Source organism: Copadichromis virginalis, linkage group LG3 (genome assembly GCF_057382275.1).
Source record: "Copadichromis virginalis isolate Kocher_CV1m ecotype Utaka linkage group LG3, C_Virginalis_male_GT1.1, whole genome shotgun sequence".
In the NCBI taxonomy this organism is placed as follows: Eukaryota; Metazoa; Chordata; class Actinopteri; order Cichliformes; family Cichlidae; genus Copadichromis; species Copadichromis virginalis.
Genome location: NC_140620.1, coordinates 17,650,062 through 17,667,730, shown reverse-complemented (window position 1 = coordinate 17,667,730; position 17,669 = coordinate 17,650,062). Strand labels below are relative to the sequence as shown.

General features: G+C 39.1%; 2 protein-coding genes and 1 long non-coding RNA gene across 3 annotated transcripts; 1 reads left to right on the top strand and 2 right to left on the bottom strand.

Annotated features, from left to right (window-relative positions):
- Positions 1–467: 467 nt before the first annotated feature.
- On the top strand, positions 468–2,947 carry LOC146713139 (uncharacterized). The gene is made up of 3 exons (XM_085437555.1): positions 468–924; positions 1,007–1,318; positions 2,708–2,947. Exons 1-2 carry the CDS (start codon positions 469–471, stop codon positions 1,316–1,318), a joined length of 768 nt encoding a protein of 255 aa, XP_085293681.1. The 5' UTR covers position 468; the 3' UTR covers positions 2,708–2,947.
- A 253-nt stretch (positions 2,948–3,200) lies between these two features.
- Positions 3,201–5,200, bottom strand: LOC146713138 (uncharacterized). Its single transcript, XR_014919126.1, has 2 exons — positions 4,057–5,200; positions 3,201–3,613 (listed from the first exon to the last, which is right to left on the bottom strand). It is a non-coding gene; the product is annotated as an uncharacterized LOC146713138 (long non-coding RNA).
- Positions 5,201–12,555: 7,355 nt separating this feature from the next.
- Positions 12,556–15,825, bottom strand: LOC146713137 (uncharacterized). The gene is made up of 4 exons (XM_085452384.1): positions 15,745–15,825; positions 13,778–13,871; positions 13,054–13,410; positions 12,556–12,878 (listed from the first exon to the last, which is right to left on the bottom strand). The coding sequence occupies exons 2-4, from the start codon at positions 13,827–13,829 to the stop codon at positions 12,634–12,636; spliced, it is 654 nt and encodes a 217-aa protein (XP_085308510.1). The 5' UTR covers positions 13,830–13,871; positions 15,745–15,825; the 3' UTR covers positions 12,556–12,633.
- Positions 15,826–17,669: the final 1,844 nt, after the last annotated feature.

The following is a 17,669-nucleotide window of genomic DNA, read 5'->3' as shown; positions in this document are numbered from 1 at the left end:
AAGCTGCCGTGATGAGACAGATCAGACACAGCAGAGCAAACATCTCAATTAGCAGCTCTGCCCCAAGCGCACCTGTCCACAGGAAAGCGAACAGACCAACAAAACAACAAATAGAGCTCCAGTCTGCTCAGACAACAAGACCATAAATTATATGAAGCTGAATGCTGCTTCACAGCTCTCTCTAATTTTTCTCAATAAATGTTGCATTTGTAGAGGTGGCTTCCAACTTGTCACTTACATAATATAAAATAGCATCATTGTGTGTCCAGCCTGAGGCAAATATAATTTTGAATAACTCAAAAACTGCTTTTGACTCTTTTAAAAATGAAAAAAAAAAAAAAACCCTAAAATGAGGATGCTTGCAGTTTTATTTTTGCACATACACTCAAGACAGGAAGTATGTGGTTTCCCGTTGGTCCTGTATATTTTCTGAGGGCACAAGCAGGATCTCAGCAGATGAGATTAGAGATGGAGAGTTTAATCACAAGTGTTGCTTCTAGCAAACAGCGTGTCTACATTGCCATCATTGTGACTTTTGCCATCACCAATTTGTTGAACAGGAGATTTGAATGCACTTGCAAGTCACAAACGTTTGACTGCATAATTTACATGGGTCTGCCTGCTCTAATGATATTTCTCTTAATGCTGTGGACAAACAGTTCCTTTCAGAGAGTTTTTAAATACACATGTGATGGTACATGTCGCTCTAAATGCCACAGATTTTACAGTTCTTTTCTCCGTCACTTTTTAAAGGCAATTTTGGTTAGCGTGCTTTGGGTTGTGTACGTATTTTTCATTGGAGACTGGTATGTCTGCTGTACGAACCATCTCTCTGAAGGACAGGCACAGTTGCCCTGCAAGAGTACCGGTAAGCTCACTGCTGAGGAGAAACTACTCATCACTGAACTGAACAATGAGTCCAAGGCAAGTGTCTTTTTTTTGCTTTGTGTACATCATGTGTTTTAACCTGTGACACAGTAATAACATGTTGTTGTTTTTTTTCCAGAGATATGGATACTTTTTACTCTTGTTTGTCATTTTTGCAGCATCCCTGATGACATTAATTAATTGGAGGAAATGCTGTAAAATATCAAGTCATTTTGACAGAAGAAAATCCTATTACAAACTGATTTTAGAGGAAGAGGGGATGGTGCGGAAAGAGCTTTTAAGGAAAAAGGCAAAAGAAAAGCTGACTAATGAAGTGAAGAAAATGATAGAGAAGAAGCAATGGGAAGAAATTTTCAAAGCTGCTGAAAATCTGATTGAAGAGGAAGCCACTCCGTCTAAACTGTCAAGGTCTCGTAGTGCACCGTTTTAGGTAAACACACATTAATTTTAAGTCTGCCTTGTAAAGTATTTGGTATTTTATTGCATCACTGTGGGTTAGTAAGTACTTACAGCGATTATCCAGCTAAATCTCAATACAGGATTCAATATATTTCATGACATTATTTACTAAGAACCTTCACAGACATTACTACATTTACTACAAAAGCTTTAAAAAGCACAATTAGAAATAAAGGAAATGGACTGCGATGGTTACAATTTTATTTGTCTGAGAGATTACAGTTTGCTATGTAAATGAGGAGTCTTCCTCACAAAGTTACTCATTAGGTTCCACTGTGTCTTAGTCAACTAATCATTGCCTTTGTTAATTTTTAATTAATTCCCAGTGCTGGTAAATTATTACATTCAAATGTTATGCAGCCATCCACCAAATGGAGCACTGTTGTTGCCATAAATATGTTAATCTAGGCCTGATCTTTTTGTTAACATTATTAAAGAGATCACGATACAAGCAGCAGAAATTAGCTTTCCCCGAAAGGTGGATGGGGAAAGTATGATGAGTCCAGTCATTCAGGAGGGATTGAGAGTATAGCCGCTACTCCTCCACATCAAAAAGCTTCTCCCAGCATATTCTTCGGCTGGCCTACAAACAACTCGATGTTTTCCTTGGAAAAGGTGAAGGAAGTGACAAGAGGGAGGTCTCCCTGGGCCTCCCTGCTTTGGCTGCTGCCCCACAATCCAATTTTAGATACATAAGCAGAACAATATGGCTAGATATTATTTTATATTTTTACATTAATTGAAGTAGCTGTCATGAATTTTTGAACAATGTAATGCACAGCACAATATTTATTTATTTTCTTAATGTTATTTTTGTCATGTTTTAGTAATTTATTGTCATGGTACGTGCTGTGTGGCAGGCTGGATTGGACCGAAATGCAGGACTCTCAGACGGCAGAAGTTAAATTCAGGGCAGCAGCAGCTTTATTTGCTGGGAAGCTTGAACATGAATGCAGGGAAACAAAACTATAAACTCTAAGCACTAACTAGAAAACTTGGAAACTAGAAAACTAAACTGCAAACAGAACTACAATGCGACAACAAGCAGGGGATAGCTGAGTACTAAAATACACAGGCAGGAGAACAAGAGGATGGTGTTGGGTCTGTGTTTCCACAAGCCCCGCTAATTCTAGAGACGTATTCATCGTGAAGAAAACAAGACAGTCGATCGATCGATCACTTGCGCTAGGGAGGCCTGTGTCCACCACGAAAATGACCCCGATGACGACCTCCTCCTGCTGCCTTTTTACTGAGAGACAGTTCACACAAAACACGTCATAGCAAAGCAACGCCCCCTTGGTTCTAAGACAAGGCATTGTATGTATATGTGTGAACTTCTGTAAGAACGTGTGTGTTTCAGGTGTGTTGACCCAGGGTGAGATCTAGAACCTGCAGGGACACCGGCCCTCGTGGACTGGGATTGGGGACCCCTGCTCTACACAGAACTTAAATAGTGAATCTCTCTCAGTGTTGGAACTAAAGAGATGATCTGCTGTCCCCTGTTGGAAACTTCTTAAAACTGCTTCTTAACTAAAACCATGCAACCTTTCCTGACCCTTGTTTTCAGGGTGGCATGTTATTAATCATGTGCATTTCCCACATAAACAAGTTTTCACAAAGCAGCAGCATGTGTCATGTATAATATGGGAGATACTGTTAGTGTCTCCTATATTAAAATTACTGCTAATAATGTGCATCATTGTTTGAGCTGCTTGTTGCTCCACATTTATGACAACATCTCTCACACTGAGTGGAATGTGAACTCCAAATTATTTAAAATATAGATGCTAAAGTAGATTCAAACTGGCTAAGAGTCAAGGCAATCGGGAAGGGCTCAGGTGCAGACTAAGAGATACAATTAAACAGTCTTTTATTAATCCACACTGGGTGCACTAGATACACGTGGGGGAAAAAGTTCCAAGGCTCCACAGGGTCATGGAGCAACAAGATCTTCACACATGCTCCACTCCTCTCGCTCTTCACAGGGTATCCCTCCCACACAAAACTCCATGCAATGAGCCATACTCACGCTCAGGGGTGAGGGTATGAGAGGGATCAGGGGAGTCTACATACAGAGACGAGAATTACTCCAAAGCAAACACAACAAATGACAGCTTTCTGCAGAGCTGGGCAAACACTAACTTGAGTTACTCAATATCCCAGCAACGTGTAGCCCGCGCCCCTGCCTTATGAAGAGCCAGCAAACAATAGTGAGGAATCACCGGTGATCAGCTGCAGGTGCGTGAGGCAAGGGCGGGACCTCAGTCTGAGCAGGCAGAGTGACAGGAGCAAGAGAGAAGAGAGAGAGACAAAACCAAAACATTTGTTGCCATGATGGGCTGACTAGGCAGGCACATGACACTAAGATTGAGGATCAGAAACTTGAACCTGGACGACCACACAGGTGTTTGCGTTTGTTACCCACGAGGTGGAAAATAGACCAACTGTACCGTGATGATTTATAGACCGTTACTAACTTTAACTTAATACAAATCAAAATAAAATCCATGTTAGCAAATGTGAAATGTTTGAAGGATTAAAACTAAACAGTTTCTGTAGCAGAAAAGTTTGACCTTCTTGGTTGATGCTGTAAAAACAGTTCCAGTGCGATCCCTAAAGTCTCTCCCTCTGTTCCTGTGGAGGCTTCGACATTATGTGCTCTTCTAAACTAAAGATAATCCATCACTACACTTCACTGCAGATACTTACTGGAAGTTCATGTTTCCAAGAAGGAAAGATTAAGAGACCCTGAAGCTCAGAGCTGTATTCCTTTCAGAATTCATTAAAATGGAACAAGGCAGGATTCATTTAAATTCAGTGAATAAAGCTCAAGTTACACCCAGCTGACTGAACATGAACTCTGTGACTCTGAGTCTGTGCAGCTCAAAAGTGATGCTGAGCAGTCACAGCACCCCTCAGCCAATCTCTGCTCAGTGTGCTTGGGTGGTTCTGCTGCCATGGAGATGATGAAGTCACTTCCTGTAAGCGGAAGATCAGAATGTTTTTAAATAGAGGTTAAAGCAAGAGAGTCATGGGGAGGTAAACAATGAGGTCAGCAGTTTGAGTTTGACATTTAACATTTAACAAGACTGCAGAGAAAAGCGATGAACAGTGTGGTCATAGGTTTAGTTGTGACGAGCAGGAAACTGCTTCTTTTTTCTTTTATATCTAGCTGTGTTTGACCTATGCAGGACTGGAAATGTGATTGCACCTCCATACTCGTTTACTACATGGCAAGTTAATGCCATAAAAAGTATGTATCTGAGTTTTAGCACAGACTACAATAACCTCAGTTTTGTCTGAATTTAGAAGCAGAGAATTAGGTCACCTCAGCCAGTCCTCTACCTCTAACTCTGCATTACCACAATATGTGATTTTTAGATTTCAAAATCCTCCCATAAAAGTTTTAAAAATGAGAGAACAAAAAGAAAAACAAAGTATTTTTGAAACACTTAAAAACAACCTGTGACATCCTGCAAAAGTTAGTTAAACTGACTCAACAATGACTTAGTGACAGATCGCAGGAAGAAGTGTAACAGCTGAAATCTGTAACAGCAGCTTCATTTTGGTGCCTCTAATGACAGCCAAAGGCCGAGAGCAACCAATTAGAGCCAGATCACATCTTTGATTCCCAGGCACACAATAACAGGTTAACAATAACAGTAAAGAGCTTATATTTTGTTTAATCTTTGTGATTTAAAAGTGAACACAGAACCAATGAGTCTGATTGTCCCTGATTGATAAAAGCTTATCAAACAGACATTTAAGACTGCTTTCATAAAGTGCGCTGTGGTTAAGGAGGAGGATCAGTGATCCCTCTAGAATCCACTGTCGGTTGCTTGGAGCAAAGCTCAGGAGGGTGAGGTTGTTTGATGATTTAACAGGAGTCCAGAGGGAACACAGAGCAGAACAACAGCTTTTATAATCACGTCTGTACAACAGAAACTAACAGTGGCTCAGGTACTCCTCATATTCAGCATCACATAAATTACTGAAGAGATATTTCAAGTCCCCTCTTCATTTGCTTCTGCACGTCCAGCTCAGGTTCACAGGGAGATGAAGTCTACCCCAGCTGCATTTCAAGTTATCCCAAATACAAATCTCTTTAGGATGTATTCCTCAAATACATTCACTTTACCATTGAAAAATGTGACTAATATAAAATAATCAACCTCCCATCCAAACAAAGAATCTATGAATTCAAGAAAAAAAATGCAGAAGGATGAAGTGACGATTTTCATATTTAGTTTTTTATCGTTTTTGTTTTTAGTTTTGCAGAAACGTTTTGCATTTATTTCTTTTAAATTAACTTTTAAAAGTTCAAACTTCTGAACGTCATTTATACTAAAATGAATATTTATAGCAAGTAGCCTACATGAATCAATACTTAGTACTTTTCAGCATACCCTCACAGACAAACCATTATTTCCACTCCGAAGCCAAAGCCGAGAATTTGCCGACTCTGTAACGTTGATCGAAATTTGGTTGGTAAAACGCATGGAGGCGACACCTCTCCTCATCTGCTTTCAGCCACAATGGAAACATTTACAGCCGCTTCATTGTACTGGGCCGTGCTCTGCGCCTGCGTCCTGATTTGCGGTGCCGAAGGTGAGCTCTGCGTTTCTTCACACTGTGAGCAACGACGCGCACAGCTCCACATCAGCACACTCAACACTGCACCAGAGTATCGCTGATGAACGCAAACCTTTTTCAAACTTTGGGTTTTCATGTTGGTTTGTTTGTTTTTTGTCTTAACGTAAGACGTAAAATGTCAGTTATGATTTGATTTTCACTTCTCAGTTGTATTATTTTTCATTTTCTGTAAAGTAATGCAAATGATTTGGGAAAATCGGGTCCAAATGCGAACGGTTGTGCGTGATGTAAACGGCTCCACCAAGCCCTTCAACCCCAAATTGCGGATTTTTTCCCCGTTTAAAGGTGAAATTTAGTTTATGTACGGACACGAGTCAGCCCGTATATAAGACGAATCAGATTTAAAAAGCGTCATCACTGGAAAAAAAGGGAAGGGAATTTGTCTCGAGAAAAACAAACAAAAAAACCCCCAAAGAAATAAACAAAAAAACAAAAGAAAATGTAAGATTCGTGTTTATGTCTGCGGTGTGAACCCACAGAAAGCCAAATGTGAGTTGAATCACATTAAAACCAGTATATAAAATGCTAAAATCTTATATGAACAATGCAAAAGAGTTTTCAGCTTACTGTCAGAAGCTGAAGCCACCCACGCCAAAGCTTAAAATAAGTCTTTCCTCAACGTTATTCGGGATTTCGTGACTAAATGTGGATGAAAAGGCGTGAAGTAGACGGTTCTTCTGGTTCACTGTTAGCAGGAATGAAACATCTTAAACCTGCGTCACTTTTCCGGGGCGTGCTGTGCGTCTGCGTCCTGGTTTGCGCTGCTGAAAGTGAGCTCTGACATCAGCCGAGCCTCAGACCTGAACTTATACCTGACTGATCGAAACAAAGTAATATCTCTCAATAATGCTGAGGTAACTTAAAGAAGGCAGTCTGACTTTAAGGTTTTATTTATCACTTTTAAAGTCCTTCATGGTCTGGCTCCAGAATAATGTACCTGAGCTGCTGTTCCCGTAACAGCCACCGCGTCTATCCCCAGATCCTGCAGACAGAAACCTGTTCACTGTTCCCACCTCACGCGGAAAGACGCACAGCGATCGAGCGTTTGCTCTTAGAGCTCAACTGTGCAACTTGTCTTCGTTTGCATCGCTACTTCAGTCTCATTTTTTATCGTAAGGCTTTTGTTTTATTTTAATTATTTTACATCTTGATCTTTTGTGTTTTTCTACACGTTTTATTCATTAAAACCTGATAGATTTTTATGTACATTTTATTATTTTTTATTATTTTTATTTTGATCATGCAGGTCTCTCTTTGAAATGCAATTTTTAATCTCAATGAGATTGTTTTTTTTTTTTTTTTTACCAGAAGGACACTTGAATCTTGTGTGACAAGTTTTAGTTGACATGTAAACGGTTCCTCCTTGTTTGCTCCTCCAATAAGTACTCCACGACATCTTTATTACCATAACTGTGAGTTAGAGTGAATTGTTAAATGTTTGTCATTTTTATGTTTACCATTTGTACATTGTTTTAACTCTGATGAAAGAAATTCTACTGTCCTTCCCCCCAGATTCTCGAGGTTCTAGGTGGGGGGCTGTAGTCTTTTATCACAGACACATCCGTGCTTTTGATGTAAGCTTCCTGCACTTACGACCCTTTGGTCAGCAGGAGGTCTGACACACACACACACACACACACACACACACACACACGAAGTTCACACATATACATACAATGCCTTGTCTGGGCTTTGTTCTGACGTGTTTTGTGTGAACTGTCTCTCAATAAAAGGCAGCAGGAGGAGGTCAGATCTGGAGGTCATTTTCGTGGTGGACACAGACGAGGCCTCCCTTGCGCAAATAATCGATTGATCGACTGTCTTATTTTTTTCTTGATGAATAAGTCTCTAGAATTAGCGAGGCTTGTGGAAACACAGACCCAACAATAACCAGTAATTGAGATTGTCCCAAACGTCCACTGTGCATTAACGCACCACCATAATTGGCTCATAATTCCTACTTGTGATTGATTGGCTCTTTTCTAACAGGTGTATGAAAATCTCCAGAAATATATCATAGAAATATCTGCTCTGTGTTGTTTCCTCTTTCAGACCAGAAAATCATCACAGCTGAGTCTGGACAGGACGCCACTCTGACATGTCGAGCTCCAAACAACAAAATCATAGCTGTAGAGTGGAGCAGAGCTGACCTGGGGGTTCAATATGTGCTTTTGTATCGGGACGGTCACTTTAATTCACACAACCAGCATCCATCTTTTAAGAACCGGGTGGATCTGCAGGACAGACAGATGAAGGATGGAGACGTGTCTTTGATTCTGAAGGATGTGACGATTAATGACACTGGAACATACGAGTGTCGTGTAAAGACAGGAAATAATCGCAGAAAAAGAGCAAATCTGAGTGGTGACCCCATCAGCATCATCCACTTGCATGTTGATCCTCCAGGTGAGTGAGTAGAGTTGAGTGTGTGTGTGATCAGAGGTGAAGCTGCTTCCTGGTTGTTGATGTTTGTTTGTAAAGATGTTGTTGATGAGACTTTGTAGAAAGCAGCTGGTCTGAGTGATGTGATCAGAGTGCAGTAGATAATGTCTGACAGCAGTTTGAAGAGGAAATGGATTCTGTTCTGTTCTTCACTCATCACCTACCTGACAGCTGACACCTCACACCTGTTTCTCACCTGCAGGTCAGACAGGAGGACACACAGAGGATGGATCTGTTGGACTGAAAGTTGGTCTTTCAGTTGCTGCTGTTGTTGTTGTTGTTGTTGTTGTTGTTTTGATTTACAGAAAATATTCTATGAACCGGAGAATGGTTGCCTCAGCGTCTCAAAACTTCGTGCATGCTGAGTCAGAGAATCCGTCAAAATTAAAACCATTACTGGAGGAATATTTGCTCCCCACTTTACACGAAAATAATCATCTTTAACTTGTTGCAGCTCATTATTTGTCTTCAGCATTCTGAATTTCTTGCTTGAAACCAAGCACACCATTGTTTTTCTTGTGACATTACCAATAAGTTTGATGTGTCACATGGCCCTCTTCCTATTGAAAAAACAAAAGTTGTATCCAAGATGGCCGACTTCTAAATGGTCACCATGGTCACCACCCATCTTGATGAGTTTGCCCCCTCACATATACTAATGTGCCACAAACAGGACTTTAATATCACCAACCATTCCGGATGATCTGATATCCTCGTGTTGGTGTTGTTCCCAGACCATCATGAAAATGTTGTTCCAGGTTCAACATTGCAAGTGACCAATCACATTGTTGTGACGTTATTCTTTTGCGCGCCAAGCCATTCGTGCATTTATGAAATTCCAATGTTGCAAGGACAATATCAATTCTGCTTACTGTTTATTAAAGGGTTACGGTTAGGGTTAGGGTTATGGTCCGTTGATCGGCGGACAGAGGCGGTTTCTTGCAGCTTAAGTACAGTTTTTTGTTTTACGCCGGTTTTTCCCGAAGTCGCAAAAGTATGACGTCACAACATTCTGATTGGTCACTTGCAATGTTGATCCTGGAACAACATTTAGTATGATGATCTGGGAACAACACCAACACGAGGATATCAGATCGTGCAACCATTCTCATGTTATTACAGTGTATCCACATAAATAGCCCACCTTAACTCTTTAAGTTAGTTTAACTGAGACTTTTATTTTGATGTAGCTGACATTGTTTGTTAACAGCAGGTTTAACAAACATATCATTTAATTAGGTTCAAAGAGTTGATTGTCAAACTCATATCAAACTCTAAATGGTTGGTTGAATGGTTAAAGAATCTTCTAAGTGTTGAGATCATGTTGAGACCACTATTGTCATAGGTGACAACATTGTGACAAGTATGTGTTCTTTGCTTTTCTGAAGGTCTTCATTGATTTAAAGAGAAATAAGAAAAACATGTGCATTTCATTTGAATACTCTAAACATGCAATCTTTATAATGTCAATTTTTAATGTAACGTCTTCAGACACAAACATACTTGATTGTATGTTCTTAATGTTTCATATTAATGAGAGTCAAATAATAAAGCGGTCAGGTAAAAGATGATTTTTTGTTTGTTTGTTTGTTTGTTTGTTTTTTAAACAGAGATACTTACAGCAGTGTCCTCACGTGGAGATCGATCACCCACCACAAACTTCAGATCACATTCACAAATCTGAGGGTCAGACAAGTGAAAATTTTCAAAGGGGTGACATTTAAATCAGTTAGATGTCTCCCAGCCTGATTGTTTGTAAGACTTCTAGAGGAGCTTTATCAAGTAGGGAACTTGAACTTCAGAAAATCATGAAAGTTGATATTGAAGTAGAATGGTCTCCCCCAAAAGGTTTGATAACAGTGGCAGTGGCGGAAAACACATCCTCCTCACTTACTCCTCCTGCAGCGTCTGAAGTGCACCTTTAATGATCAGTTAAATCTTGGTTCACAATATCTGCTGTGAGTGTGAATCAGAGACACACTGTCAGGCCTTTAAATCAAAATGTTGTATATATGCAGCCACCAGGTGGAAGCACAGGACCTTCAATTTATCCAGTGTGAAATTATGGTGGAAAAAAAATCACTTCTACAGCAAAAAAATCAGAGAGAAGCTATAAGCTGAATAAGGGAGATTTCATGATTCTGCAAAATTAATCTTGAAATATTTGTCATTTTAAAAGATGGTATTTTAAAAATACCTATTCGCCTTATGGTGATTGGTGTATAAGTGTGAGTGAGTTGAGTGAGGGACATAAACCAGCAGTGGAAGTTCACTCTGTTTCAGTGTCTAAGGAGCTTGGAAAGAAAGCAGCTGGAGTTCTCTAAGTTTCTTGAAGATGTTTCACTTCTCATCCAAGAGGCTTCCTCAACTCCAAAAATCAAATGGTGAAGGTCCTAGTTATTCAAACTGTTGTGGGTCTGTCCCTTAAGAGTTCATTGACCTACAATTGATCATGTGCCTCATCACATGAGACAAGGTTTGAAAAACAAACTGGGTAAATGCATTCCTTGACAGATGAACTATGTCAGAGTGACGTAAAAGCACCTTGACTGTGGGTGTTTGTGCGCGTCAGATCTGATGCAGGATTGCATATTTTCACTTTCAGGCACTCCCTACACTCCTCCTCTCAATCAGAATGAATGAGGAGAATGAATGTCGCAAGTGCACATAATTTACAAATGCTGTAACCCATTCACTTTCTTCCGCATATTAGAGATAGGCCCATGAAGCCTTGTGAAGCTTCTGAGGCTTCTTTCTCATTGTACAAGTAAAAGATATGAAAGTTCCAAGTGTCAAAGACAGGCCCTACCAGTGACATCTGGTGGTCAGCTGCAATTATAGCAGCCACAAACTTTCAAATGATTCACGCATCCAGCTGATTCCAATTCCAACACAAAAGGAATAACATTAGTTTTAGGTAGCTGTGTTTTCATTCTAAGAGTCAGTGCCCACAAATGAAAGTGTTACAGCATTTAGAAAGGTAAGTTTATGAAGTTTATTATTGCCACCAGGACCAGTAATAAAATTATTTAAAAAAAAGCATTTAAACAATACATAGCATGTGTTAAAAATAAATCTCATAGTTCACAGTTTTCCCCAAAATTCATTTATTTATCAAATTGCCAAAAAGTGATTCCCAGTATTTTAACTGTTGTTGGCCCATAACTTGTCGAACATATCTTTTGTGGAAGATATCAAGTCATTTGAACAATGTGTATATTTGCAGGTTTTGTCAGACTGAGAGCTGCAACACTTTCTCATCCCAGTGATGAACAGGCAGATGTCATGATCCTTCGTGCCTCCAAATTGATGTCAGCTGGGTTTTTGTTATGTTGTTCTCTCTCTCTCTCTCTCTCTCCCTCTCTCTCTCTTCCACTCCTCTCCAACTGGGTAGAACTCATTACAGGTTCCTGCATTTGACCTACGCACCTGCAAGTAACCCGTGTTCCTGCATTTTCCTGCCACTACTTAAGGCAACAGCTCTGTGCTACTCAACACTGGATTGTTGTACTATAGTCAGTGTAGCCCCAGTTACAGATCCCGGTGCTCACATAAAGAGCCAAAATGTAACAGAACCAAGTCATATATGGATATTTCACTCAGCCAAAAGTCAAATTTACGCACATAGTCAAGAACCCTTTGGAAACAAAAGTGGGAAGGTGAAATTATTGCGTAAGTATAATGTTAAACTTTGTGATGACATCTCATAATAAGCTAAAGTGTAACCTTTGTCTGAGTGTATGCTATTAATACTCTAAATGTGACTTTAAGTTTTGGTGATAAATTTCCTCAGGAGGAGCAGTGATGTCCAAAGTGTTCAAAATGTTAGGGAGATCATTTAGCTGGTGACAGTTGTTGTCTGTTAGCTCTTTTTGTGAAATACACCACTTGTACTGGTATCTAGTATGCATGTTATTTGACTATAATGCTTTACGGGGGGCTTTCTTTACTTGTTTCATTAATTAATTCTACTTCCTAAATAAAACATTTCTGAAGACATTTGTTTTTGCGACAAGGGTTGGAGCAGCAAACCTCAGCAACCCTACTCCCCACGGGCTTGTGTTGGGGAAACAATACTGTGATGGAACAAAAAATGCAAACGACTGCACATGCTTAGAAGAAAACAGAAGATGCACGCAATGTGTGTTTTAATGACATGATTCATATAATATTTTAAATGCATGTTGGCAATTAACCAATTGCTGTTAGTTTGTCACTTTTGCGACCGTTTTGCCATATCTTCCCAAAAACATATCTGTTGTGCTTTATGAACTTTCTTTTCCAACAGGAGGAAGAGAACACAACAACAAGAATCACCACCAAAGCTAACAGACCACCTGCCAGTCCAATAAATCCTCCATCTCTTTCATCCTTGTTCCCAACGTCCATACCTCCATTCTCCTCATCTCTAAGTGCGGTGACCTCTTGTGGCCGACCTGCAGGTGAGAAACAGGTGTGAGGTGTCAGCTGTCAGGTAGGTGATGAGTGAAGAACAGAACAGAATCCATTTCCTCTTCAAGCTGCTGTCAGACATTATCTACTGCACTCTGATCACATCACTCAGACCAGCTGCTTGATCACACACACACACACTCAACTCTCCTCACTCACCTGGAGGAACAACTGTCAGCTTGATTTCATGCTTGATCTCAAAGGTAGAGCTGCTACTGTCTCTTATGTTTTGTGCGATGATACGACACTCATACGTTCCAGTGTCTTTAATTGTGGTGTTGGACAAAATGATGGACATGTTCCCATTTTTCATCTGCGGATCTCTCAGTTCCACTCGATCTCTAAAAGTTGGATGCTGGAAGGTTTTATGAAGATGACCATCTCGGTAGAAGAAGACGTATCCATCCGACAACAGATCAAGTCTTTTCCACTCTAACAGGACAAGTTTGGCTTTTTTAGGACCCTGACACTCCAGCTGGGCATTCCTGTCTGCCTGCACATCTATCTCTTTTAAGCCTGAACAAAAGACAGAACAAGGAAGTGGGACACGCAGTCTTTGTGAAGAAACAAGTAGAAAAACAACACCTTTTTTTCCAATCATATCATTATGACAGACAAGCTACACACAACCCTGTCAGTGCGCCCCAGGGTGGCTGTGGCTACAATGTAGCTTACCATCACCAGTGTGTGAATGTGTGTGTGAATGGGTGGATGACTGGATATGTAAAGCGCTTTGGGGTCCTTAGGGACTAGTAAAGTGCTATATAAATACAGGCCATTTACCATTTTACCATACACAAATACTGTTTAGAACATTTCTCTTTTTTCCTCATGAGTTTTTTGTTTTGAACGAACTAAAATCAACGTCCCCTTTTTGACTCACCTGTAGATGCCGAACTCAGAGACAAAATGAGAAGGACAGTGAGAGGATTCATCTATGACGGGTCGTGCAGACAGTGGAGTTGCTGCAACCTGACCTGAAGGAAGAAATGTATAAATTGAACAACAGCTCACTGCTGAGAGCCTAGCTCATTCAGTTCATTCTGCTCTGTTTTATGAAACTCCCAGCGTTACTGAGGAACAACAAGATGATCTAAATGTTTGGTGTGAGGACTGAGTTAAGATTATTAGGACAGAGCCAAACGTTTGGCAATAAAACAAGAAATTGAATTATTCTTCTTGTGAAATGAAACTCTTAAAAACATATACGACACAAGTTCAGCTGTAAAAATACTCCTGTTCACAACTGTCAGTCATAAAGTGACAATGAGCCTCTTCAGTCAATCAAGAGGCAGAGTTAGCATTTAATAAATCTGGCCCCTAAAATTCCACCGTTCATAATGAAGGATATTTTTCACAGGCTGTTCTCGTTGCATGACCTTACAAGACCTCCGGTTTAGAAACCTTTGGTCTTGCAGTTCATCTTCTGCACATTGCATTTTCAAAACATACGGCAGCACATTTTTAGGGATAGACTAGAGTAAGGTAGTTCCAAACCTCAACGCACAACTCTTCTCTTTTCCTAAGTCCTTAGCAATTCTCGTATGCACTTTTCCTTGACCTCTATGGTGCTTGTATTGAGATCAATAAAAAGAGGTTAGGAACAGTGTTGGACAAGTTACTTTGAAAAGGTAATTAATTATAGGTACTAGTTACTTCTACAAAAAAGTAACTGAGTTAGTGAGTTACAAGATACTAAAAGTAATTAATTACTTGAAAAGTAACTATTGCGTTACTTTAAAAAAATCTTTAACCCTCTGGGGCCTAGGGTATAATTGGCCATTTTTAACTACTTTTGATTTGACCTCTACATTTCACCTTTAAAAACTATTTACTTGCCTTGTTTGGTCTCATTCTTTTCAGCACAACCTCACGTGTCTGAATTTACGGTTATGTTTTTATTTTGACATACTGTACTAACACATTTGATCTAAAATCAGACAAAAAACACAAAATCCGAGTAGAAAACGTTATATTTTTACTGTTTATCATGACTCTGGTTTTACGTGGCCCATCAACACAATTTAAAACTTGGTATATATCACCTTGTTGCTTTGTCATTTTAAAGTGGTCGTAGGATTGGCTTACCACGACTCATTTATTCTTCCTCAGTCAGTAACAGCAGCAATCATGCTGTTAATAACAACGCTACTTGTAACGCCATTATTCCCATCACTGGTTAGGAATAGGAGATAGGGGCATTTTTGGAATGCACGCTGAGAAATAAAAGATAAAAGTAATGTATGATAGCAACAACATGTTTCTGTACTATATTTAAACTGCTATAAATGACATAAAATCTATAATATTAAGTGAGGAAGAACATTCTTGTCACACCACAGAAAAACGTCTAACTACAAAAAATGTATTTAATTGAAGTAAAGCGTCTCAGTGATATTAATTTATTATTATTATTATTATTATTATTATTATTATTATTATTATTATTATTATCATTACTAATATTATTTCTTTTTCAGTGAGATGTGGCTAAGATGGCAGCAGAAATTTTAAATATACCATAACTGTTCTGGATGATTTGGATTACAGGCTAATAAAGAACGCAGATCAAGTACAATAAAGCAGTCATAAGAACACTTAACGTCCTTTTAAAAATATATATGCAATATATATATAAATATATATATATAAACCCTTTCTACAGCTCATATACCAATATAAACATTTAAATTAAGCGCCTCCTAAAATCACCTCATTTCAGAATGAATGGATGTAGTGAGCATCTATGTTATCAGCCACGATCTAAAAAAGTGACCCGAGCATCGACACGGGGTGTCATAGTCGTCACTCTGCACGCAGCAGATGAGGAGGACAGGACATTTAGCCTACCTTGTGCAGTTCTTTTAGTTTAAATCGCCTTCATTGTGATGAAATTCGCTGACATCTAAGTCTGTCTGACTTCTTCTTCGGTCAGAACACAAGTCAGTGAGTAATCACAGAAAAACCTGCCTGTTATACCGGCTGTAGCCCCGCCCCTATCACTACAATCATGGAACGATCCGGAAACTGACATCACAATTTTGAGATAATACTGTGTGTTTTGTTTCATTTGGCAGCAAACTATAAAATAGGGCAAAACACTGTGCTTGCTGTCCTCATATCAAATTCTGACCTTCTTATTGTGGTTGTCCAAATTCATAAGCTGCATCCTCCTGAGGACCCGGCCCACATAGGCCGCAAAGGCCGAGTCCTCAGGTGGATGCAGCTTATGAATTTGGACACTCCCTTAATTCAGTTTTTATGTTAATTTTTTACTTCCAGAGCATTAAAACCCAAAGATAAAGCTGAAAACTAAAGCTGCCCTTCAAACTTCATTTGATTAAATCCAACAAAATTTCTCTAATGAGAAATTGAAATGAGCCGTGAATCACAAGTCTGTGAACTAGCAGTGCTGGCAGTTTTTACTGTCTTTACTGGCTTTAAATAGCCTCATCATTTAAAATATATCAGCTGTTGTCCTGTCTTACTGAATAGTGTCCTGTTTTTTTTTTTTGTTCTATATATATATATATATATATATATATATATATATATATATATATATATATATATATATATATATATATATATATATATATATAAATGAAGATAGCACATACGGTGCTATCTTCACTTTTAAAACTAGTTTGTGATTAGTCATTTGGAGCATGTGGAACTTACTTCATAGTGCAGCCCTGTGGTCAGTGCTTTGCATTCTCTACAACACTGGCAGTAAAGAATAGGGTTTGCAGTTTTAATGTTCTTTTACATTCACTGCTGCTGTCTTGGGTTGTTAAGTCAGGGTGAGTGAGAAGGTTCCTTGAAAATTCATAAAACTACAGAAAGGGACCCAAATATCAAGGTGTGTGGGTGTTGTTGTGGTTTTATAGTCGCTTTATGTAAAACTGAAGAAGAACAGTGCACGTGGTTTTGTTTCTGATGGTGCTTTGTTGGAGTGGAGGACGCATTTTTTGTTTGCTTGCTTTATAAAGCATGAGGGTTCAGGATTGTTGCACTGAGGTACTGAGGGTTATACAGTACAGTTGTGTTTTGTTATGAATCACTACATATAAGTTAGACGTTATTTTGGATTTGGAGAGATCAAAAAGTGTCAGAATCTGAATCGACGTGTACACAGAAGGTCACAGAAATCTTGAAAAAATAAATAAATAGGAAGCTTATACTTCATATATAAACAGTCATTGTATATATAAGAGGTATACTCTCTACTTTTTTTGTAGACACAGAAACAGGAAGGAAGCAGTATGGGGACATATTTGGACAAAACTATTCAGCCACAACAAAATAGGCCACATGCCTTCACTTCAAGCAAGTTTGAGAGGCTGACTCATCCAAAACCTACCGAGCTGCATTCCCCTCATTTATTCATGTTTATTTGATGTTTGTGAGAGCTGCACAATACACACTCTGTATTATATTCTTTCACTCAGATAACTTTCAGCGTGGATCAGACACAAAGAGCAGTTCAAAATATGTCTGTTTGTAAGAGCAGCCCCACAGTGTTGCCCCCTGTTGTCCCAGTTGTTTCATTTGTTGTAACTGTTTCAGCTTTTTGCAGATTTAAACAAAGAACAAAAATAATACCTGCAGCAAAAGTATTGTTTAAGTTGTTTAAGACATCTGTTTAATTCTTGTATCTGTTCTTCATCATGTACTGGTAATTATGTACTGTACTGTGTGTGCTGTACAGTACGATTATGTATATACTGTATTATGTGGTCATTAAACATTGCTTTAATTACATATTGGAGATA